Below are 26,719 nucleotides of genomic sequence, written 5' to 3' on the forward strand. Positions count from 1 at the left end.
TAATAATAATAATAATAATAATAATAAATAAACTTTCAGCCACGAATTTGGATTGCTTTAGACGAAATATTTCCATCTGAAAATTTTATTAAAATTTCGTATTCTAAAGTTCAAAATTACGAGTGGAATACGTTACATCCAGTTCATCCACTCAATTCTAATGACAAAGAATTAAACTTCTGTATTCAACAATGAGTCAACAACCTGGTCCTTCAAATCTTAACCATTATGATCTCAGACATAGACCTCAAAATCGAGACTCAAGATATTGGAGACCTCGTTATACAATATCCTCATCCTCTGATATGTCATCTTCATCAGAGTCTATCTACGACCCCAGTGATGGTGTCAATGTAGAGTGTACCAATGTGGCTGAAATGAACAATACCGTCAGGTCTAGGCGGGTTAATGATAGACACGGTGTACATTTAGGCAGAGGGTGTACACTGCCCACTCAACAATCTCCCTCCAATTCTCAAAATAACATTGGAAGTACTCAAATCTCCGAGAACAGTTTACTTTCCCAAAATCGGGATGTCACTGATTCTACCTCAAACCAAAGGAGACAGCGTATAAAATGGACTCAAGAAATGAACGAACATGTAATGCGCTGCTATTTTCTTGTAAATCATAACCAAGATAGTAATGTGTACGGATGGAGAAATAAACTCTTTACTGAGTTTATGAAGAAGTACCCGAATCTGAATGTAAATGAGGGTAATTTAGCCGATAGAAAATATCAAATTGTGAAGAAAAAATATGTCAATGAACTAACCCTTGATAAGATAAGGAGAGAAGTTGGCAACATTATTCATACGCATGAAAACTATCAAAGTAATGAAAATGAATCAATGACCGTTGATAATGTACAATGTGACGGCATTCCTGATGATACCATAGAAAATAATCAGAATGTTGAACCAAACATCACTATCCCTACTCACGAAATGTTATACATTGATCAAATGAGACCCATGTTTGAATACAATATTGAAACATATTCCAATACTTTACCCGAATATAGACCAAAAATTCCATGCTTGCCTAGAAGACTGAACAAAAAGCATTACCAGTACTTGAATGTAGCAAACGAGCTCATCTCACAAAGAATGATGGAAGCAACTCATAAAACGTTACCATACTTATTATTCATTGTCTATTGTGCTGCAATTACCGTCATCCAAAATTGTGGAATAAAGATAACTGAGGGAAATCCGTCCCGAAGATCTGAACCAAGGAATAGATCCAATGAGCCAACTTGGAAGATCAACATTACCAAACGAATAAAGCTGTTGAGAAAGGATATTGGAAAGTTAACTTCCTTTATGCAAGGAAATAGAAGATGGGGCTTCATTAAGTATGAGATCAAACCAATATTGAGACGTTATCACATCAGATACAATGACCAATCATTAGAGAATAATATAAAAAACCAACTTGAGACATTAAAACAAAAAATCAAAGCCCTTGGAAGCCGTATATCCAGATATCATGAAACAAATAAGCGAAAAGAAGACAACAAAGCTTTCATGAAAAACGAGAAAAAATTCTATGAGAACCTTTCAACCAAGGGACATTCAATTCAGTCAAAAGAAATCCCTGATAAAGACAATATTGAACAATATTGGTCATCCATCTGGTCAAATAACATATGTCATAATCAAAATGCTCCTTGGTTCAACTTAATAAAAAAACAAGCTGAAAACATCAATCCTATGCCAGACATACATATCACGTTGGATGACGTAACATCCACCATTAAAAGAACGATCAATTGGAAGTCAGGAGGCATAGATCACATTCAAAACTTCTGGTGGAAATATTTTCCCTCAACACACATCTATCTGATGCAATTCTTCAATGAATTCATTGAAAATCCTGACACTATACCTGAAATTCTCACCAAGGGAAAAACCGTCCTCGTATTCAAAAAAGGTGACCCCAAGCAATCTCAAAATTATAGACCCATAACATGTTTGTTGACAATATATAAAATTTTCACATCCATCATCAAGAGTAAAGTTTATCAACATGTCATAGATAACAACATTTTGGCTTGGGAACAAAAAGGCTGCATTTCAAAGTCTTTCGGCAGTAAAGAACAAATCGTCATTGATTCATTTGTAGTCAATCAGGCCCGAATTAAGAAAAGAAATTTGAGCAATTGCTATATTGATTATGCCAAGGCGTATGACAGTTTCCTCACTCATGGTTACTGGAAGTATTGAAAATATATAAGATAAATGACAACATTATCAATACCTTGGCAAAACTCATGACCAATTGGAAGACAAAAATTCATCTAAATGATATTGTAACTGATGAGATCCTATTCAAACGTGGGCTATATCAAGGCGACTCATACTCATCCCTGTGGTTTTGTCTTTCCATTAATCCTTTGTCAACCATCCTGAACACAATGTCAACTGGATATAAACTTGATGGAATGAACTTCACACATTTGTTGTATATGGATGACTTGAAACTTTTTGCTTCATCTGCTATAAACCTACAAAAGATGATCAATATTGTCCATGATTTCAGTACAGATATTCAAATGAGTTTTGGTCTTGACAAATGCAAAATCATCAACATGATAAAAGGAAAAGTTCATGTTGACCAAAGTGAACAAATTCACCAATCACCTAAAATAGATCAAATGGAAGACACTGAAATATACAGATATTTGGGAATCAATCAAAACATTAAGATAGACCATACCAAATTGAAAGATGACTTCATGGAAATATACAATAAAAGACTGGAAACAGTGTTGAAAACGAAATTGAATTCAATCAACCTCATCAGAGCAATCAATAGTTGGGTAGTCGGCAGTTTGTCCTATACATACGGACTTTTGAAATGGTCTCAAACTGACCTTGAAGCCTTGGATCGACAGACAAGAACAACCATGACCAAGTATAGAATGCACCATCCAAGAGCTTGTACTGAACGACTTTATCTACCTAGAAGAAAAGGAGGAAGAGGATTGTTAAACATTCAAAAGCTACATAATTCACAAGTGACGAAACTTCAAAAATATTTCAACCGGTCCGATTTGAATATTCATAACATTATTACAAGTCACAACTTTGAATACACTGCTTTGAAAGAAACATACGAGGAAAGGTTTTCTGATAACACTCGATTTGTAAACCAGGCCATTGAAAGTTGGAAGAACAAATCATTACATGGCAAATATCCACAACTAATAGATGAAGTACATATCAATAAAGAGAAATCAATCGCTTACTTGAGAAGAGGAGAGTTATATCCAGAGACAGAAGGATTCATTACCGCTATTCAAGACGGTGTTATTGCTACGAAAAACCATCAGAAATACATCTTTAAATCATTATCAGATGACAAATGTCGGCTATGTAAAGAAAAAAGCGAAACCATAGAACATGTAATTGGAAGTTGTAGTATCCTAGCAAATACTGAATATCTAAACAGACATAACCAAGTTGCAAAAATTATCTACTCACAACTTGCAGTTCAGAATAAAATCCTCCAACATGTAGAACCCTACTATAAATTCAATCCAGAACCAGTGATAGAAAACAACAATTTCAAAATGTTATGGGATAGACAAATAATCACTGATAAGACTATCGATCACAACAAGCCAGACATTGTATTGCAGAACAAATCAACCGATGAGACATTCCTTATAGAGATCGGGGTTCCATTGAGTCATAATCTATCCCGAGTATACATGGAAAAAAGCAGAAAGTACAAGAACGTTGAAATCGAACTGAAAAGGATATGGAAACAGAAGAAAGTTACAACGATTGTACTCCTAGTATCAGCAACAGGTGTCATTGATAAAACGCTGCAACCAAATCTAGAACAACTCAACATCCATCCTAGTATAATCAACATGATACAAAAAGCTGTGATTCTACAAACTTGCAACATCACAAGGAAATTTCTGAACTATCAACAATGATCCCCCTCCCCCGGCTTGAGTTTTTGCTCCGCCTCGATTTTACCTCATTGTATTGAACCTTTGAAAATAAACTTTAAATAATAATAATAATAATAATAATAATAATAATAATAATAATAATAATAATAATAATAATAATAATAATAATAATAATAATAATACACAAGGTGAAATTTAATTTTTACTGAATCCTCGGTAGTCCTCAGACTCCTTACAGTAATTATGTAGTAGTATGTAGTACTACATTGTAGTAGGTTAGTTAGGCTAGGTTGCTATGTAACTCCACGTGAACGTGTAAAAATAAATAAAAATTGGGTAATCAACTACAAGTCAAAGTATTTGGATTAAAAAGATTTAATTAATGTTTGCTATGATTCTTACCACTAACCCTCAGACAGACCCAGGTTTGTGAGACCGTTGTCTGCCAGACTGTCTGAGCGTGAGTGGCCGGCATAATACACAAACTTCAACTTTCTTTTGTGTCCGGGATTTCTGATTTAGATGCAATGGGGAAAGAAAAGATGCTTTCAATTCTGTTCCGAAGAATAGAAAAGGAAAAGAACTGCCGATACTTACCCCAAAGAGAGAAATCATTTTAAAATTGACAGTAGAGAGAGTTATCAGATAGCTTTTAGATTTATAATCGTACCCATAATGGGGGTTCTCAAAACCTCAAGAAAGTGTTGGATAAAAATAGTGGTAGGTATTGAAGGAGCAGCTTTTCAGGAGCTTTAAAGGATAAAGATAAGGCAAGCTTGAGAGGGAGGAGTGGGAGATTGCCCAAGGAGGCTGATAGGTCTCAAAAATACTCCAAATCCTCTAGAAAGTCTAGAATAAAAAGCAGATCAAAACTTGAAGAATAATTTCTTCCACCTATTGGAAAATTTGCATCAAAGAGGAGAGGAAAAATTGGTATTTTGGCGTCTCCACTAATTTCATTGAAATTTTACATTTTGAGCGCTAAACCATATTTCGTTCTTGCCTCATTGGAGTGGTTGGCTGGTTGGTATAACAGACTGATGCCAGAAGTCTTTTTCTTTAACCCCTCCCCCCCTAAAATTAGTGTTAGCTTATCCGAGATTTTTTCCAGGGGGGAGGGGTTGTACCCCAAAAGTCACACCCGTCTGACGCCACTGTCCACCCACATGTACACCTTGGACTCCATGTTAGGCACCCCTGACAGGGAACAATATATCAACCTGTAAAGCCGGCAGACCGGCAATATGACCATAAAAATTCTTCCCGCGTGCCACATTCCCCCAATTTCCCTCGTATTACGCCTAGTTTTCTCTTGTATATCTGTCCACCCCCTCCTCTTCCTCCTCCTCCTCCTAAGAAATTCGGATTCTGGAGAGGGGATGACAAAAGTCTCTTAGAGGCCGATATATTATAGACATGCAAGTAATCAGTGGCGGATCCAACAGTGGGGTTCCATTAAGAGGATGAAGTGAAGCCATTGGAGGAATAGAGGAGGGGGAATATTCAGAGAATTAGCAGGGGAATCTAATTAACCGGTACACGCCAGTTTGCTTGTTCCCCGTTAAGAGGAGAATATTTTCAATATTTTCTTTGGTGAGGAAATTTGGCGTCTCCTCTAAATCAATTTCATTAAGATAACGAAAAATCAGACACCTTATAACGTAAAACGACGAATGTAGATATAGTCATAATCAGAATAATAATTGCTCTGCAACAAAAGAAGAATTTGAAGATATCTATCGTCCCATCATGTCATATACCCTTCCTGAATCTGGTGTGTCCTTGGACACGCCACTACGGTACGAGTATAGGTAAGTTATATTTATGATAAAGACAGGAAAGAGAGGGGAAAATGAGAAAACCTAAGATGTATGACAGAGGGAGGGAGAGAGCGGATAAAGAATAAGGGGAAAAAATAATCTTATTTCAAAAAGAAAATCCACAAAACAGCTTTAAGCTTTTGCGTTGGCTTTCCAAAGTACAAAGGCAGAGTAAGCAAGAAAAACTCATTGATAATGATGAAGGTTTGAAGAAGAGAATTTCGGAATCTGCCTGAGGTTCGAATTTGGTCCGGGTCGGTATTAACTAGGCTTGCCAAACGTCCCGAATTTCAGAGGGTGTCCCGGCGTCCCGTTCAGTTTTTCATTTTGGGGCGTTTTGTCCCGAATTTCCGTTTTTGTCCCAGAAAACATTCGGGACGCGTTTTTTAACTTTAAAATTAGGTACCTCTATAAATCAGAATTTGTTCTTAACTTGTTTAAATTTGTCATGCTTTCATCACTTTGCTCTTCCACTTTGCTAAACCTTTAGAAACGAGAAAATGTTGTATTAAACCGCCTTAAACGAAAAAATCTGGTGTGAACATCACACGACTTTCCTTATCCTATTGAATGATGCTTATTTGAGTGTTCTTTTACCCTAACTTTTACAATATCTCTAACCGTTTTGTCGCTATAGCTGAAAACCGCCAAAAAACGGTCGAAATCTGTCCAAAAGCGGTAAAAATACCGCCAAGCGCAGCAACCATCTCAAACAAACGTTTTGTGTTGCATCCTTGTCACATTAGTGAACCACATACCAAATTTCAAGTTTCTAGCTTATACCGTTCCCGAGATATTGTTAAATTACACCAAAAACCGCCAAAAAGCGGTAAAATGCCGCCAACCGTTGCACCGATCCTAACCAAAAGTTTCGTGTCGCATCCTTGTCACATTTGACAGCTACATACCAAATTTCAAGTCTCTACCTCTTACCGTTCTCGAGATATTTTGTTTACAGACACACGGACACACAGACACAGACACGGACCAATGGCTGAAACTTTGGATTTAAGCTCTAGGGACCTCAAAACGTGTTTTGGCACTAAAAACTGACCATCGAAAATTTGACCCGATTACATTACTTTCCTTCCTATAGGATAAAAGTAAAAAATGGTGTTTTGGATTATTATTCTGAAATCCAATTTTATCTAGTGTAAGAGGCCCTGATAACTTTGGGGGGGCTTAAGCCCCCCAAGCCCCCCCCGATTCTTTGGGATTTCGCGATTTTGTTCGCGGATTTCGCGATTATGTTCGCGGATTCGCGATTATGTTCGCGGATTTCGCGATTTTGTTCGCGGATTTCGCGATTATGTTCGCGGATTTCGCGATTATGTTCGCGGTTTCGCGATTTTGTTCGCGGATTTCGCGATTTTGTTCGCGGATTCGTGATTATGTTCGCGGATTTCGCGATTATGTTCGCGGATTTTGCGATTATGTTCGCGGATTTGGCGATTTTGTTCGCGGATTTGGCGATTATGGTCGCGGATTTCGCGATTTTGTTCGCGGATTTTGCGATTATGTTCGCCGATTTGGCAATTATGTTCGCGGATTCGCGTCCCGAATCGACATTTTGGATATTTGGCAAGCCTAGTATTAACTGTTTCACCGTAAAAATACCTGCTTAGGTATGTACCTACAAGTATCAAGTTAGTAGGTATTCTATAGGAAATGTACTTAATATACTTCCTTTCCGTCAACTATTTATCAAAAGTTCAGGTTAAAATTATGGCAACAAAAGAAGGCATTCCAGAATATTGTAATAAAATATGTCAACCAGCAGATGTACCAGAACATATACCTACTGTTTACATTGCAACGGGTACAAATTAGTATAAAATTTTGAAATGGCGTTACTGATTACTTTTCAAGTTTTTACAAACATGCTCAAAACTAGAAGAGTGCATTCAGCAGTGAATTATTAATTAATCTGAAACCAGAAACAAATTAATATCAAATCTAAAGATTCAGTATCTGCGTTGGGCCACCCACTAGAAACTTCTAAAATTGTTTCCTTTTACACAAAGCCTGAAAAGGTCAGAGGTATTTAAGGGTCTGAGCGGAGTGGGATGTCTGCACATTTGAGGGTCGAAGGGATAGAGATAAGATGAAGGGGTTTTATCCACCCTCATAAATATTTCCAAAATATCTTTCTCCTTTGTCCCAGCTGAGAATTGAGACGGCTTTTTCTTTCAAGAAGGAGATATTCTTGTTGTCGCCTACACTGTTTTGTTCTTATTTTTAATAAATGGAATTTCTTATAGATATTTTAACCAAATCTATTGGAGCTATTCTGCTTCTGATTTTTACCAATGTTGAACAATCAAAACAACCCTATCAACCTTTCGAAATCAAAAGCAAAACTGAGTCCATAATCTGATAATTTAACATAAAATTCAGCGGAAAATGGTTATGAATGAACTAAAAATAATTAGTTTAATTTATAAATGAGTACAAATTATTAGCAAAATTTGTGCACGGACTATAGCAAGGTTGACCACGGTTGGCGCTATTATTTCATGGACTGGGACCCAGGCTTGGGAATCTCGTACCTAACAAGTTACAAGTTGGAATGAATCCATTGCAAGGGTCAAGCTTCGAGCTTACATGAAATACTTTACGAGTGCAGAATTTCTGACTGCATTATAAATATGCATTTCCTACGTTATCATCATTGATTCCAAGAGAGGAACTTGACCTCTTGCTGCATTGGCTCTCAACTCTACATGTACAAGTGCTACAGGGTATTTAGATTATTTTTATTTTACCTATTTTATTTTAATTCTTATTATTGTGAAGAATTTTGTATCAAAATATACAGATATTAGAGTAGAAAGGGATATACCTACCTTCCTTGTAGTGCCAGAATGAGACTGAAAAGTCCCTCTCCTCCCGTAGTCTAAGCAAGGTCTTATGTATTTGGTACAAAATTATTTTAAAAATAAGTATTAGGTAGGTAGGTACCTTTTTTTGTGATCTCCACGCGTAGAAGTTTTAGATAATTATGTACCTTACTAAAGTTGATAAACGAGGATTTTTGTAGCAATGTCTAGCAGTAAAGTGTCAATGTACAATTTACTCTCGAAATTTGAAGTTCAATGAATAATAATCGTGTTTGAAGAAGGGTACGTTTGAATAAACAAAATGAAGTAGGTACGTAACTAACCTGATGTATGGATAAAATTAAATACCACTTCATTGTTCCACCTTGTATGAGATCACAAATCAGTGCCTTTGGATGCTCAGCGCAATTCTTACGCAATCTTTTAGATAATAATTATCTACCTACTGATTAATGTGTTTATTGTACCTACATACTTAACCATTTTGAATTTTCAACCAATTCTATTCCTAGGTATCTTACAGGATTTACTCACGGGAAGCACCGCATAAGTGGGTACACAAGTACCTATGCTGTGCCGTTTTGGCAACCCAAACTTTGGGCAGGCAGATTGTTTCCCTCTATTTCTTTTAAATAAATAAATACCAAATGAAAATATGTTTATTCCGTAAAAAAAGTCTCTGTGTGTCCAAAATGAAATTGTTTTTTTTTTCTCGATGAAAAGCGTAATCCAAATGCAAAACAACACACCTACACAGTCCTATGTAGGTAGTAGGTAATTGTAGTTTCCACTCAATGCTTAGAGCGAGGAGGAAGTAATCAATAAGGATGCTGAGATGTGCAGGGTGATAAGAGATAAATATGAAACAGAGGAGGTAAATAATTTGATCTCAACAACAAACCGAAGGCCTGGTCCATACTTTGGGATTGAATAGAGAATATGCAATAACTTTGAGTCTTAATTTATAAGAGGTTTGATAGAGGGAACTGTAACTGCCAGGGTCTTATCGTCCCGAAATCGATGAAAGAAGGAAGACAGGATAGGAGAAGGCCAGCGGTTCCGAGAACGAACCTTATCCCTTCAGGATAAAATCCGCCCCGGGCGGGAATCACACCCGCGGCCTAGCGCTTACAAGACAGATGCGCTACCAACCAAACCAACTAGGCTGGCACAGCTCTTCTACCGGATTCAGTTTTTAAATATTTGGTAGCCCACCGATCTTCAGGATGAATCGGCTTATTGGTTTGTGTCAGGAAGTTGCTACTGGAAAACTTAGTAGATATCAACAATGATCGAGAACTAAAAAATCTGGTGTGAACATCACACGACTTTCTATTACATTTGCAGAATACGTAGGTATTTGAAAAGAAATAGAAAGTAAAAAAATCCATATCTCTCATTCTTTCTTTTCTTGTTGTTTTCGTCTTCTTGATAAATGATAATTTCTCATCTTGTCTCTGATTCAATAAAGAAAAGGAATGGCAGGAGGAAGAGAGAGAGATGGAAATACTGTTTCACGGCTTTTTGCCCGTAAAAATAACATTGACTTGAGAAGAGGGAGAGAGAAAGAGAGAGGTAGGAGGAAGAGGCTATGAAAAACCTAGGCGCAATCACTTTTTTTCTCTCCTTGCCATTACTTCCTCAAATTTTGTTTTTGTAGTCCAATTTTCATCATCTTGAACGGATCCAATCATAAAATTAGCCTCTATTTCTGAATTCTGGACCTAGTGGTCCCAGGAGTTGGGTCGTTCTGGGAAAAGACAAGGTTCGTCTCAATTTCCGGTGGAATATACATACGTCTCTGTAAAAAGGTTGCATTATCTTATCAGGTAAATTGGACGAATTGTGTGCTGGCCAAACTTTTGGAAACAGAACCGGTTTCCTTTTGGAAAATGAAATGGCGCCTGCACTAAACCAAATGAAAACCAAGATGGTGTGCCAACATTCTTATTCGTCACAAATTCAGACCGGAGCAAGTGATGTGTATTCTACACACATCCTACGTAGCCCCCCAAAAAATACACACTACACAATTCTGATACTTTGTTTTTCAGCCGAGGTCACCCCTTTTCTATTTTCCCCCGGAAAATTTCCTTCCAAATCGAGTATTTATTCAAATGACGGTACAGGAGCAATATTTCACATTGGGTAATATGGCTGATGGAGAGCCGTCAGGGGCGTTGATAGCCGGACCCGGCCGAGGTGCTAACTCCAATGGTCCCTTTCTCTGAACATTTTTTTTTCCTCTCAACAATACAATAATTTCTTTTGGTCTGGCTGGGGGACCAACAGTGAGTAGACCAGCTGAGGGACCTTAAAAAAGGAGTAGACCAGCTTAGTCTTAATGGGTGACTTTAAACAGGGAAGATACCAGTTTGACATTCCCCTTGCTAATGAACATAGTAAAAAGGTTGTGAGCGAAGAGCATCCTTAAATTTTGTAGCCAAATGTCAGGCCACAAGCAATCACCCTAGGACTGATTCAGAGGCTGGCGAGAAACGCCGGCCTCGTCTGAACACGGGAAAAGGCGAAAAAAAAAAAAAAAAATCCCCCGGGGGAAAAAGTTTTAAGTAATAAAACAATATACTGTAGTAATAGAAAGTAAAAATGGCATTTTGGCGTCTCCACTAATTTTGATAATTTTGACAGAGGTCAGCACTGAGTTCCTTACATACAACACTGAGTTCCAAGGACTCAGTGATTCTTTGCATAAAATAATATTAATAGGGGAAAAATAATTATAAATATGATGATGAACTTTTTACGTTTTTTTTCTGGACTGACATATAAATCATTACGAGACTCGCTCAGGTTCATTTTGCAAAACCTTCTGGACGCGGCCCTCATGTTGGCACATTCCTCTCATCTGACTGTGGTGGAACATAAAGTTATACTCAAATAGCAATTCTAATAATAACAACAATGATACGAACGCGACTTCTCCTTCCTCATGGGCCTTCGGGAACGGTCGGCTGACTTCGCGAAAGTTACTACAGACGAGAGAGAGAGGAGGAGGAGGAGAGGAGAATGGAAATGTATAACAAAGAGTCAATAAGGAGCAATGTCCGTCTGGAGAAGTGCCAGATTTGAGATAGGAAGATGAAGAAGAGAATGGAAAAATAGAAAACTAGGTAGGTACATAAAAAGGTGAGGAGAAATACATTACCTAGGTACCTACCCATGTTAAGTTTAGATACGAGATGTATGATATGTCCAAGTCAGTGGTGTGAATGTGGGTGGGAGATTGGGTAAGCTTTCAGGAAGCAGTTTGCTTTCAAGAGCCAGTGTCCATTCGGGACCTGTGATATGTACTTCGGAACTTTTGCAATAAATACTTCAGGGCCTCGAGATAAGAAAGTGATGGGTCTTTAGATAGAAAATCGAACTGAAAACTTTACTTTCATATTCAATAGGGACAAGGATAGTGAAATGCAATACTTTCCAATGCTTCAGTAAAAGGTAATAGAAAGTAAAAATTGGTGCCTCAAAAACAAGAACCCTGAGGATTCAAACTTAAATGGTAACTTTGGCGTCTCCACTAATGAAGATTTCTTCCCTAAATTTAGTCGAGGGAAAAATTTGTGATATAAATAAGGACTTTCTCGTTCTTCACAAAAGGAGAAACAGATATCCGATCAGTGTAGAAGTTTTCAGGTTCAATTTTCCCCGAGGCAGAAAATTTCCATTTTCATCAGTAGCATTTCAATAGTTCCAATATCAATAACGTGATCGCTAATCACTACTGAAATCTCATAGGTATTACCACCAGAAATGATTAATATTATTAAAACCATTTTGAGCTTTTAATGATACTCCGGGAGAGAGAGGGAGACGGGAGAGAGTGAATGGGAAGGATAAAACCTGGACAAATTTATGAGGAGAGAGAGAGAGAGAGAGAGAGAAGGGTGAGAAAAGGATGACAGCTTGATAACAACAGGGGTGGTATGAATTTCATCTGAAAACAGTTAAATCAATCTTGATCGGATAAAGTAGAACCAAAGTATGTATGTGAAAATAAAAAATAGGAACATGGTCACCCAGGTAATTGGCAAAAGAAAAAGCAGCTTCCGTTACTTTGCACTAGCCATTTCAATTCTGTTTGCCAAAACTAAGCTGACCTATCTCAACATTTTCCAAAGACAGAGAGCTGTAAATAATAATTTTAATAATAAAACCGGAGAGAGGGAAAGAGAAAGAAAATGAGGATAGTGTTAAAAATAACTCGTTCTCATTGGGGAAGCAAGAATTTTTATCCCTCTCCCTTTATCTCTCTCTGTCTCTCTATTCCTCCCTCCCTTTCTCTGTTTTTCTCTCCTCTATTTCTCTCTCGCTTTCTTCCTCTTTCTAGGTAACTCTAACCTAATTCTTGTGAAGTTTTATGAGCAACTAACATTATTTTCCAGTAGCTCATCTCCCCATTTCTCTCCCTCCCTCTCTCTCTCTCTCTCTTTCTTCCTACTTCTCTCTTTCTCTCGTATCCTTATTTAATGGTTTTGCCCTTATTTCTTTTTCGTATTCTTCTTCTACTTCCTCCTCCCCCTCTTTTTCTTGCCCTTTTTTTCCGTCTGTATTTTCCTCCCCTTTCTCTTTTCTTATGAGAGTTCCTAGTACTCTCTCTTTTTTTTCTCTCCCTCCCTCTTTCTCTCTCTCCCTCTCCCTCTCTTTCTTCCTCTCTCTCTCTCTTTCTTCTTCTCTCTCTCTCTCTTTCTTATAGTTTCGAGCTTTCCTATTATCTTGGGGTTCATCTTTTCTATTGAGATTTTTCTTGTGTTTCCATATTGGTCGGGTAAAGCTTTTGGTGCAGTGGGAGTAAAACTTTGTCATTGTGTGTGTTGTGAGACTGTTTGGTCTGTGGACCCTGTGGTAGTGTATTACATACATCCTCATTTAAACGTATTGTTAAATCAAGGAATTGGGGTAAAAGTTTCAAATTAAAATATGAGAACTTGTCACACATTTCGGTCCTCAATTATTGATATACTCGTACATATTATGACTTAATTTAAGTTAGGTACATAACGATGCTCAAAATGTGTCAAGGGCTAAAATTGACATCTTGAGCCCACATCTTTGAAATCGAACCATCAACCTGCAGATTGGAAGTCTACCACAGTAACCATTACACAACTGAGTCTGGTCTTTTAGGAAATAATCTATAGATATCTACACCATTTATGTATTCTATTTACTAGTACAACGAACATAGTGGAACGACATACAGAGAATCAATTTTCCTGGAAAAATCACAACAGTCTTCCTATACCCCTCTTTCCCTATAGATAGAATTAATTTTCCTGGAAAAGTCATAACAGTCTCTCTATACCCCTATTTCCCTATAGATAGAATCAATTTTCCTGGAAAAATCATAGCAGTCTTCCTATATACCTATTTCCAATAGATAGAATCAATTTTCCTGGAAAAATCATAACAGTCTTTCTATATCCCTATTTCCCTATAGATAGAATCAATTTTCCTGGAAAAATCATAACAGTCTCCCTATACCCCTACAGGGAGTATACCCTATTGAGATTTTTCTCGTGTACCCTATACCGTATAGGTACCCTAATACCCTATATACTTCCTGTAGGATATGGTTCTGTTCCTCAGTTCCTATACTTCTGGTTACTTTCTTGCAAGAAGAAACAAAGATAAGGGAAAGAATTGGAAATAAAAAGAGGGAGGGAGAGAGAGAGAAAAAATTGATTTCCTAGAAGAAACGAACATCACCCACAGTATTCAACGGACGTTCAACATTGATAAGGGTTCCTATCAAGTCCTCTCTCTCACTCTCTTCCCCCTCTCCCTTCCCCTCACTCCCTTTATCCATCTCTCTCCCTCCCTCTCCCACAGATCCCCATTTCATCCCTATTGGATTCTCTCTCACGCTCTCTGTTTCTCTAACTATTTTCATCTCTCTCCCTCTTCTTCTTCTTCTCTTCCTTTCCCTTTCTCTCTCTCTCTCATTTTCAATATCATTCTCCTTCCATATCACCATGCTTTCTGATTTTTTGTACTTTTTTCGTTTATCTCTCTTTCTCTTCCCCTTATTCTTCTTCTCCTCCACCTCTTCACTTTTTGTATAAGGAAAGAAACAAAAAAAAGTCAATTGGAAAAGAATTTCGATTTTCTCTCTCTCTCTCTCTCTCTCTCTCTCTCTCTCTCTCTCTCTCTCTCTCTCTCTCTCTCTCTCTCTCTATTTCATCTGAAAACAGTTAACTACTGTGCAGATACAACCAATATGGTTTTGGTAGGAAACCCGAGCCTAGCACGGGCTTTACAATAATGTGGATATCTGACCATATATTTTCATCTATCTTGTACGTAAAGTACAACAGCTATAAATCAATACAGTCTGTGTAGCTATTAGCTGTTTGTAATATAAAACATACAGGGTGGTCAATAAAGGCCGACCGAAATGCCTTTTGGTCCTAAATAATGTTTCTTTAGAAATTATCAGAATTGCCTGCAAAAACATTCACTTTTATTTTTATTAGTTAAGAGCTATTCAAATAGTACCTACTTACCTACATACCTCTTTTAATAAGAGGTAGATATTGTAGGTAGTCAATTCAAACCGGCATTAGGTTAATTGTTACAAGAAGGAGTTAACAATTTGTTGTGTTGCAAATTGGTGTTTGACTGACTAAAAAGCAACTTGCAAATCTAATGAACAATTAACATTGGCAAAAGTAATCAATGCAAGTATAAGTAACGTGTGTAAACAGTACCTAATTCTTACATGCGAGCAAAAAGCGCATCTATTACTTTAAAGTACCCACTATCAAGTTACATGCCCTCTTAATTTGCCAGGAAAGTGGGCTAAATGATACACCCTATTTTGTACAACAATAGAGAGAAGCGAAAGAGGGGAAGGTAAAGAGTGGGGTGAGACAGAGGACAAATTAATAAGAGAGGGAGAGATAGAGGAGGGGAATAATCATGACACATTAACCCTAAATAATTTTATCCCCCCTACTTCTCTCTCCTCCCTCTCCCTCAGCTTTCAGGCCAAAAGCTTCAACTAGGAATGCGGCTTGTGTCGGTAATAAAATAAACTACCTACTCAATGTTCTTCTGGCAATTAGTGGAGATGCCATTTTAACATTGAGCTGGAGCACCAAACACAATTTTTAAAATATAATAAATTCAATAGATTTTTAGTTTGTAAATAATGATGACGTGCAAATAATATTAATGAAATTATTAAACGTAATGCAGCAAAAACTACACAGAGGTGGTAGACAGGCTAACCATGGATTTGGTTTCATTTTCAAGACTAGGAACTTTACACCCACCCTAAGCCACCCTTAGCTTTTAACTACTCCGTAACCCAAAAGTTTTCTCTGTCCACCCTTCGCATGGAAGTTCAATCAACATAATCTCAATACGTTCTCCAGTATTTCGACATACCTCCCCTCCTTTGCTTTCAATACTTCTCCTCCTTTCCTTGTCCTACCCCTCCTTTGCTCTTATCTACTTCCCCTGCTTAGCTTGTAGATACTACCGTAAACCCTTCTTTGCTTGTGTTACCCCTCTTCTTTGCTTTTATATCTTTCCCCCTGCTCTCCTTGTACTACCCCTCTTTCTTTGCTTTTATATCTCTTCCCCTCCTTTGCTTGTACCTTCCCCTTGTACCACCCCCTGCTTCTTTGCTTTTATATCTTTCCCCCTGCTCTCCTTGTACTACCCCTCTTTCTTTGCTTTTATATCTCTTCCCCTCCTTTGCTTGTACCTACTACCTACCCCTCCTTCTCTGTTTTTATATCTTTCCCCTCCTTTTCCACAGTTCTTCACCTCTGCCTTTGCTTCCGTCACAGTCTCACAAATTAGGACGCAACCATACCGGGTGCTTCAACCACTTGTACCTCTGGGTATCAACAGAATGATACCACCTGTTTGTCTTTGAACAACGCGACATCGACAAATTTTCAATTAACTCTTTACATTTAGTTTTGTCTGTTTGTCTCTTTGTTACAAATGTTATGAGTCTCGAAGGGTTATAATCTAGTTTTGATGGAATCTGGTGGAAATTAGTTTGATTACTTTGAGCCCCCAGTAGGTTTCCGAAGAGGACTTTTTTCAGAGGGAGGTCTACAAGTTGTAAAAAAGCGCGGCAGCGCTCCGCCTCGACAACTTGCGCTACCTACTAAGAGATATTATACGCCACAGACCAAGTAGCCGTTTTCTGGTAGTTTTAGAGCTCATAGACGTAACATTCGCTCTTTGTAATTCTCCGAAAGGGGGAAAAAAGTGGTACCTAACTGCTGATATAATGGTGTTAAACCCGAACCTGCTTTTCCATTTCGCTCTTTGTCTGTATCTATTGTGTTCTCCCTGTTTTTTTACCTCCTACCTCTTTTCCTCGCCTCTTCTCTTTTGTCTCTGTTTACCTCGTGTCCTTCCGTATTGTGCTGTCGTCATATTTATATTGCCATTATCTCAACAGATGGCGAAGAGAGGGAAGAAGAAGGGAAGGGAAGTTGGAGGAGGATGAGAGTAGACTCGTGGAATAGGTACTGTCAAATAAGAAGAAGAAGAAGAAGAAGAAGAAGAAGAAGAAGGAAACTGATAAGAAGAAGAAAGTAAGAATAGAGGCTAAGGGAGAGGAAATAGACGTTATAGTGAGAGAGAAGAACGTGCAGTACTGTGAAATAACAGGTAGAGAGGTCGAATCAGAAGGAAACTGATAATAAGGAGAAGAAGGGTGAAAGAAAAGAGGATGGGGTGGATAGGGAATTGTCAAATTGTGTTTCTTGCTTTGACAAATTGGAAAAGATGGATTCTAAGGTATTGATAAGGTTTGATAAGAGAAGGGTTGATACCTAAAATACATTATACATACCTACGTAGTAATATCTACCTATCTTCTACAAATTTAGTTAGAAGGAACCCTAAAATTAATAAGAAAATTTTTGGACAGGAGAAAGTATTTATTAAAGTGTTAATTTGACACTTGAGGGCTGATAATCTAAAATCAATTTAGGTATTAGAATATTAACCCTAAACCTCCTTGTCCCACCGGGCACCCCTTTACTTAATTTGACATCTCCACCAATAATTTCGAGAACAATCCTTTCTACCGAAAAAGGCCTGGGTCAAGCATGGGGTTTTTCGAAAATGTCAAGAGCAATAAGCTTTTTATGTATGGCGAATTCTTTGTTCCAATAATTTACGTAAACCACAGTGTATAACTTACCTATCCCCTCAATTTCAAAGTAAGTACATAGATGCAACTTGTCTGAAACCATCAGACTGTCTTCTTAAATTACAACTGTTTGTAACGCCATCGCCCGAGCGCCAAACACTTTGCATGATTACGTTGATGACGTCACTGGCCATTCTTTCTTTCCCTTCATTTTGTTTCTTGTCTGCTTTCAGAACATCATTCAGACTTTCGGAAGAGTTTGGTGGCTCAAGTATAGAGAAGAATGGTTCTGAGATGGATGCTTCTTCCAACCTTTTTCTTTGGATATTTGGACCATCACCGGGCAATACTAGATGAAGATGTTTCAGAGATGGATGCTCCATTTTCATTTGTTCCAATCTTGTTCTTTGGAGATTTGAGACCATCACAGGGCATATCGCTGATTTTAGATCCAGAGTGGACCGATCTGGGAAAACTAAATGTACATACCCACGTAAGTTGGTCTGGTGCAGCTTGCGTACCTGACCTTCTCCTCTCTAAAATACTGACGGTATTCTATGGTACCTAATCCTATTTTTCCTATTCCGTATTTTTTGCCAAACAGTATTTCTCTCATATGATATGATACATAATATTACCTTGTAATGTGGTGTTTGTAAAGCAACATAAAGTTGTGTCCACACATAGTCGACGCCGTCGATCGATGTCAACTGAAACCGTACACTGCCTCGATATATCGATAACATAGTTTCTCTCCGTTAATCGACGGCATCAACTGTGTGTACAGAGCTTTAAGAATTCTTGGTATTAGGAAACTAGGAACATCATTAAACACGCCGCCAATGTCCATCGTCATCTTCCACTTTTCTCCCCTCCTATTTATTCCAGATTTTTATTTCCTCTCAAGGTTTTATCTCCTTATATTTTCTTGTCATCTCCTGAGGGTTTTCCCAAATAATGGTGTCTGCCAATTGATTACCTCTGAATGGCATTAGGGATAGAATTTTGGAATGACACAGGCTATATCTGCCGTCTTATTACTCGGTGTACCCCATTTACGTTTTCCCATAAAAGCTAGCTTTCCTCGCCTTTATTCTCATTTTTTGTTTTTCGATTTTATGTCTTATTCTCTTCTTACCATCTTGTTTTGGTTTTTCTTACTCTTACTCTTATTATTTGTGTATCTTCTTTCTTTTGGTATTGTTATAGTCTTTCTCGGATATCCAAACTTATTTTGGATTATCTTTGTCTTTATCTCCTATCATTATTCTTTTCTTAATCGTGTCTTGGTATTAATATTTTCCTTATCTTCGAATAATCTTTCTTGCCTATCTTTCCTCTCATTCTTACTTCATTAATGCCATCAGATTGTTATTTCAATCTGATTGTTATTAAAGCCTCTCTATTGCCATCCAAGGAGGCGATGCTGTCAGTATCCTTAGGACATTGCCGTCGAATGAAGGTTTGGAGATCTTCAATCTATTTACTCGTATGCGTGGTATTTTGTCAATGAGTGCTGTTTTGGGATCTTCTTCGCATTCTGTGTCCCACCCTTGAATTTTTCATTCAAAATTGTTCATGCTGACCTCACACATTCTTCATAATCCTGGGACCGAACACACTTGAACTTCAAAGTTGTCAACCACGCCACGTCTTGTATTCAAAACAGAATAACAGAAAGATATAGTAATTCCAAAGTTTTTTTTTTTTCTTCTAGCGAGCATCTATCTGAACCGAGTTTATTATAATTGAACTTAAGCACAAACTTACCTTTCACTGCCTGTGACCGGTTTGGATACAGCACCATCTTCTTCTGGATCCCAAATTGAAGGATGGTGAATTAAGGCTGGAGGCCACAAAGTGAGTTTAACTCTCGGATTGAGCAATCTGATTGGTTGATTTTTAAAAATTCCAAAAATTTCAGGTAATCAGATTGCTTAAACCGAGATTAAAACTTAAACAGAGTTTAAAATCACTTTGTGGCCCCCGCCCTTAGTCAAACGATGCCATAATCAATAATACTGTCACTAGGAAAAACGCTTACTATTAGGCCTTATAACATGGATGGAGACGACGCGCGCCATGTCTCGCCTGTAAATTGTATGCAATATTACCAGACGGATCACTAAAGTTAAGCAACCTCGTGCGTGGTTCGTGTCTGGACAGTCCTACATTGTCACAATTCTCAAGTAAGGCACGGCTTCCCTACTTCCTCGGGTAGAGTGAAAGGAGAACCTATATAGGAGTTAGGAAAGTCAATGACATTACATAAGAATTTACCTATGTGTTATGCTATGCTGACCGGCTACAGGGGACATCACAAGTTTTGCACCTGATCTGGGGATCTCGGGATCATACACATTGAGTGAGATCAAATTACTACTTTATCTATACAGGGTGGTCGTATAATTTTGTCCAACGAGGAAAGTTTTTAGATAAATGTTGTATTGTTGTATGTTGAATATCAGAGTACCAGTGATGAAATTAACGTCTGTTATTTCATTTTTTTTTTTTTTTTTTTAGTTAACTAGGTTTCGTGCAAGGACTATTAAGTTCCTAGCAGATAGGTAGCTGTAGGTACCATCTCGTATTTTTTGTTTTAATTGAAAGCTCAGTCGTATTAAGTACGAGTAATGCAAGAAAGGTTAAGGCGTTTAATATTGCAGTGACTGGTACCCCGAGTATCTCCAGTAATTTACTTGAACACGAAACCAGGCACGTTTTAAGTAGAAAATGGGTAAGTAAAGTCGTATTTTCCTTCCCCAATTTTCAGGTTATAGTGGTGAGAAATAGGAAAATGGTGCAACAATTTTCATTTCCCTACTTCCCACCACTACCCCCGTGAATATTGCGAAAAGAAAATACGCGTTAACTGAGGTACTTTTCCGTGTCTGTACGGCACCTATCTCACGCTGTTGGAAGGACAGGGCTATAAATGAACTCTTTGGAGACTCAGAAGTACCTACCTAATATTCCTAATAACTGGGCTCCTTCCATGTCCTAACTGAAGCGACTTTAGAAAATGTTGGCCTTATTAATAGATATATCTATTGGTAAATTTATGCTACCAAGGACGTTGGTTTATCGGGGAACCCACAGATGCTGATCTTGGATTTCATAAAACAAAGATATAAATATTAAATTTATCTAGATAAGAGCAGTAGGTATGTGACTGAATAAACATTATGGAGGTATCTACTAATTTATTGTTGATAAAATTTGACATTGCAGGAGCAGAGTTCAAGAACAAATTTCGTTCGTGTTGAACTTGGTAACGAAAATTTCAAAGCTTGGAGCGATTGTAGTGAGACTATTAGTAGCAAAGTAGCTACTTCTGACCTATTTTCAAAACAATTTAAAGAAGCGAAAAGCTTAGAGCTAAAGATGAAGATGGAAAAGTGATACAAGAAAACAAAATACAATGTGATTTTCTAAAATATAAAAAAGCAAAGATTTGGCAAAGGAAAGGCACTCGAAAAAGGAACGAAAAATGACCGACTATCAAAGCAAAAAAAAAGGACTTCAGGGTCGAGTATAGACACCTACTGGAATTGTTTTGGAGTCGAACTAAGTCGAGAGTCGAGTTCTGGCACATCCACTTGTGGTGTTGCTAAAACTGTGGTTAAAATTCGAGAGAAAATGATGAGACAGAAGAAATACAGATTGGAAGAGGAGTTCGTCAAGGATGCTGCATGTCACCTACACTATTTAATCTCTATGCAGAAGTTATCATGAATGAAGCCCTAGATCAAAGTAAAGGAATAGTGATCGGAGGAGAAAGAATAAAATCAATTAAGTACATTTACATATGAACGTACCAATCAGCTCTATTTCCTTCCTAATTCAAAATCATGAGTCACAAAACCTACCTACAAGTGAAGAACTTGAGTCCAAAAGATATCACTCGTAAGATTAAGTTAAAAAAAAAAATATATATAATTTATGTATATTCATGGATAGTAGGTACCCAAATGTTTGACCACCCAGTATCTCTATTATTCTGGAGGAAGAACGATCTTGGTGAACCTTGTAAAAGTTTCATATAACTACAATACCTACGTTATGTACATCAGTAGTATACAGGGTATGACACTAAACTTGGCACAATGATATAACTGATCGCGATGACGATGTTCTAACACTAATATTGAGGAATTGAGTTCGTCTTACTTTGTATTTCGTTAATGTGGCAGAAGCTTCCACCATTTTAGCGGAGGACAGAACGCATACAGCATCGAGCACGTAGAGGGCATTGAAGTTAGAGGGAAGAGACGAACTCAAACCACATCTAGATGAGCTGAGGGCACAAAGCTCTATTCTCTCCACTCCACTCTGTCCTTACACTAATGACCGGTTTTACCACAGAGAGTTTTAAGTCAATCCAGAGTTTTCTTTCACGCCACCCATTTGATTTACACTGGGCATCAGTATTTCTTAAACTCTGGATTGATTGAAAACTCTCTGTGGTAAAACCGGCCATTAGAAATTAGAAGCAAAGATGAAGGTGCAAAATCCCAGGCTCTGCTACCAACCGTTTTTTCCGGCACCCTGTATGATTTTGCCACACAAAAATATGTATCATTACTATAGTGATAGCACAGACATAGTGGATGGAGAGGAGTAATTCCTTGCGCTCTTGTGTTGAGGTCTCGGAGTGTGTGAACCAACTTCAGACATTAGACATCTTCCATACATAAGTACGGGTCTTATCTGGAAATCTACTGGAATACACACTGCACACGTACGAATGATGCTATACATAGAGCTTTTAGTTCACCGTACAAGTACAAGGTAACCAATACTTTCAGGTCTCTCTCTTTCTCTCTCTCTTTCTCTCTCTCTCGCTCTCTCTCTCTGGTTCTAGAACTTGCAGTGTCAACGGTAACCCATAAAGTTGAACCTTCTCAGTTTCTCACAGTTTAGGCTCTTTGTCTCCCTTCCTTTCTATCTAACTTTTTCAGAAAGTCTCAGAATCTCTCTCTGTCTCTGTCATTCACCTGTCTGATTTCTTCTTCTCTTCGTCACCCAATGTCTTTGTCTCTTGTATTTTCTGGTGGATCTGTTTCTGTAGGTACAATACATGGATTTCTCGAAAACAGCAAAAGCTCAACATCTGATAGCCCAAATGAGTGTACCGTATTAGGCCTGCCGCAGATTGGAAGCTTAGTCGTGCGACTTAAAGAACGCGGATAGGCGCTATGCCACCTGAAATCCAAACCGACCTATGAAAATGAAAAGCGAATTTGGTCTCCTAGAGTGTGAAATGTCTGTATCCAGTGTATCATTTTCATAGGTTTGTGTTGCCTCACAAGTGGAAGCGTAAAGCGTAACTACGCCTCCAATGTGCGGCAGTACCTTAGAAGAGGTACGAATTGAAGTACATCTTATGTAGTTGCCAACCTATAAACACCTATATTGTAAGCAGAGTTGCACACATAACCCGTTCCTGATATAATACAGCCAAGGGACATACAACATACATACACAAGGTAGGAGAAAAGCATAACAAAGGAATACAAAACTCTCTGCGCGGGAAAGAGGAGAGAACAAAAAGAAAATGGTAGGAAGGACAAATAACAGACTGCTATAACGGGTTTCACGCTTTCAGTCTTACCAGTCTGAGAAGAGGCTCCTCTTTTTAATTTAAAATTTCAGCAAACTTTTTCACTCAAAACTTTCGAATACCTCGGTTTGGTTAAGTTTGGAGGTAGGCGAAAGATATGGCTAGAACGTGAGAACAATTTTCTGAGAACCCCTCGTCCCCCCGGACACAGCACTGGTTTCTATTGAGGCGCTATCAAGTGGCGCTCTACAGATCATTTTAATGTAGTGATTAAGATCAGTGGCAAAAAGTGGTACCCAATTAAGTGATTATTAGAAATTGTCACTGATACACTGCTGCGATATATGTATGGGAAATACTTGTAATGAAAATTTAGTGGAGACGCCAAATGAACTAAACATTCTCAATATGTACTTAATTTCTTATTTCTTACAACATCAAGTAGCATTAACTTATTCTTTATGCTACGTTCGTAGTCTCTCTCTCGCTCTCTTTTGCCTCTCAGTTCTCACTCTCTTTTCCTCTTCGTCCTCTTTCTCTTTCTGCGCGCCGTCTTATTATATTATTATCCGTTTTCAGCAAAATGCTCGTCTAAAGTCTCAGTGTGAAGACGCTCAATTTTCTCGAGATAAGGTTAAGAAATTATCCCTTCGAGATTCAGAACTCCTTTTTAACTCCCTCCTAGAGATTCCTGTACATTGTGGTTGCTTACAGGGTGTGTACAGGAATATTTGAATAGAACGGGCGACAAGTAGATCCGTAGAAGCTTAACCCATCCTCAAGCAAATGTCAGCAAATGGAATGCTCAGTATTCACCTAGTAATAATTTCGTGATTAGAAAATAAATAAGGTAGTGGAGATTTATTGAAATTAGTGGAGATGCCAAAGTCATATTTTGGAAATCAAAGTCATATTTGAGAAAATCAACGCAAATTGCCGTTATTTTCATACGATTGAATTTCAAAAGTTGATTCATCAACTCCAAAAAGATGGGAGGTATCTAGGTGACTCTGATCGCGGGAAGGGTTAGGGCTTTACGGGTACAATCGCTCGTAAGCAATGTAAGCATTCCGCCAGACAAAACTTCAGATCGCATGAGTTTTCAGTACAAAAGCTCGCCAGCTCAATTTACTAAATTGCTGTTCTGCATTGCTGCCTCGCTCTCTCTCTCTCTCCCTCTCCCTCCCTCCCTCCCTCCCTTTTCCTCAAATCTATTTCTCCAAACCTCCATTTTCATCCTCCCCAATTTCCATCCATTTGAACTACCACTCACCTCTTTATCTCTCTCCCTCCTTTTCATTTTCAATACAGCCAGTATAAATGACGTTCGTATAAAATATGACAATAGAAAGTACATACGGAAGTTTGAGGGTATACAAGATTCTTGCTGAGTGATGCACACACACACACATAGGTAGGTGTAACGTGTAATATCTCATTAGTAGGTTAGGCAACATCGGATATGTTATACCTACTCGTATGTTTCAAGCTATCTATATTAGTATACGCGTATTTTTCTTTCGGAAACTGAGACGATTTCGCCTCTTCTGAAGTCCGGATTCCTTCATATGCCAGGATTGAGAAGACACTCTTGGATTTCCAATGTTTTAGTACAAAGCGCTATCACGCCACCTAGTGGTTACACTAAAGTTTGTGTCTTTCTCCAAAAGATGGGAAATGGGCTTAAGAAGGGGAAAAGCGTGTTTGGCCTATTATGAGAGCTTCCATCATAGTACTCACTACTCACGAGTGTTAACACCAGAAGTTTGTTTGCAAAATGGACGATAATTGGTACTTGTTTACTTCTCGCATTGAGGCCATTGGGGCAGCATCACACTCCATCATTTCTATGGTAGTATCCCATTTGTATCATAAAGGTCAACCCTGGTTAAGCTGTTGACAATAAAATTACAGCCTCAACCCTACAAGACACGGATTAGTATGCTCGCACGCTGAAAACATCACACCGAGACCTAGATACACTGCCTTACACTCTACTGTCAATTCTATCAATGAATTTAACCATCTTCTCCGCTTTGGATGTACAAAAAAAAAGAAGGAAAAAAAAATATTATAAAAATAACAGGCCTGTTTCATACGATGTTTTTTTTTTTATTTAAACTCTGCAACTATGGGATGACGAAACATCGTTTTTAGAGTTCCTTGAAATACCCTTTATTGGGATCGGTAAAAAAAAGGTGTGTTTTTCCGCCACTTCTTCCCAAATGATGGACGGATTGGACTTTTTCCGGGACCTATCTGGTATTCTTCTGGGTACTACGCCTTAATTATCATTGGATTTCCACAGAACTTTCAACTAAATATCTCCCATGGGTTAGGTATCTCCTGTCTTTTCTCTACATGTATTATATTCGTCCTTAGATCATACTCTTCAACTATGTATGTACTATGTAGGTAGATGGGAGTATGTCCCATGGTACGTACCATCATACCACTGCAAACTTTTGCAGAGCTGTTTAGAAAGCATCGTTCGCAAAGACCGTGTTTAATACTACACTGTACGTATCTACTTCATCTTCTTCTTCTTCCCACGTTTTTACCTTTTTGTTTTCTTTTTCCGCCTTCCTACTCTTTCTCTTCGTCCTCCTCCTCCTCCTCCTACTCTCCTCTCTTGCCTCTTCTTCCTCTTTGTAATAGTGTCCCCTCTTCCTCTTCTTCATGAAAATTCACGGAGATATAGAAATAGGTGTACATTTTCCCCTTCATCTCTTTCATTTTCCTTCACCCTCTCGTTCTCTTTCGCTCTTTCTGTTCATTATATTCATGGTATTCTTCTTCTTCCTTCCTTTGTTAGCGGGGAGGTTGTGTTTTTATTATTTACTTTTAATTCGTTTTGTCTATGTTTCTCTCCAACTTCCCCTTGTTTTCACCATTTTTGTTCTGATTCAAATCACCTGTATTAATTGTTTTTAATAGAGGTTCACTTTTACAAAAATCTCGCTTTCCATTAATTCTTTCATCGGCTTCTATTCTAGCCTCTCTTTCCTGATGTATTTATTATATTCTTAATGAGTTTTTCATCCATGTCGTTGGGTTTATGCATATTTTCTGTGCATAAATTCTTCCTGTCTTCATTCCAGTCTGTAGTGCTTCTATGCTTTTCATTGATTTACTATTTACCAGCACAGTAAACTGTGGAGCTTTAATTGATTTATAATTGACTCTATTAGAGGGCAGGTATAAGAGCACAGAAAATGATTGTGCATTCATTAGTAGATATGTAATTGTGTATCAGAAGGTTTAAAAGTCCACTACGCTAACCACTATTGTTGATGATATTTTCCCTCCTTTCCTACGGTAGGAAAGTTGGTTCTCCAAATTGGTGGAGACGTCAAATTACCATTTTTGTTTCACATGATTGGAATTCACTCTACAGTAAATGTGTAAAATGGTAGTAAA

At 38.0% G+C, this 26,719-nt stretch overlaps 2 protein-coding genes across 2 annotated transcripts in view; both read left to right on the plus strand.

Annotated features, from left to right (window-relative positions):
* LOC113469493 overlaps positions 1-26,719 on the plus strand; it is an 82,115-nt gene that overhangs the window by 47,807 nt on the left and 7,589 nt on the right. The window contains exon 4 of the mRNA XM_026827256.1: positions 17,970-18,229. Coding sequence (XP_026683057.1) covers positions 18,020-18,229 — 210 coding nt within the window. The 5' untranslated portion in view covers positions 17,970-18,019. The remainder of the gene's footprint in view (positions 1-17,969; positions 18,230-26,719) is intronic.
* LOC103514221 lies at positions 2,420-3,952 on the plus strand. The gene has a single exon (XM_008479089.1). The coding sequence runs from the start codon at positions 2,420-2,422 to the stop codon at positions 3,950-3,952; it is 1,533 nt and encodes a 510-aa protein (XP_008477311.1).

The sequence above is a fragment of the Diaphorina citri genome, unplaced genomic scaffold (assembly GCF_000475195.1).
Source record: "Diaphorina citri unplaced genomic scaffold, Diaci psyllid genome assembly version 1.1 scaffold1103, whole genome shotgun sequence".
Lineage (NCBI taxonomy): Eukaryota > Metazoa > Arthropoda > Insecta > Hemiptera > Psyllidae > Diaphorina > Diaphorina citri.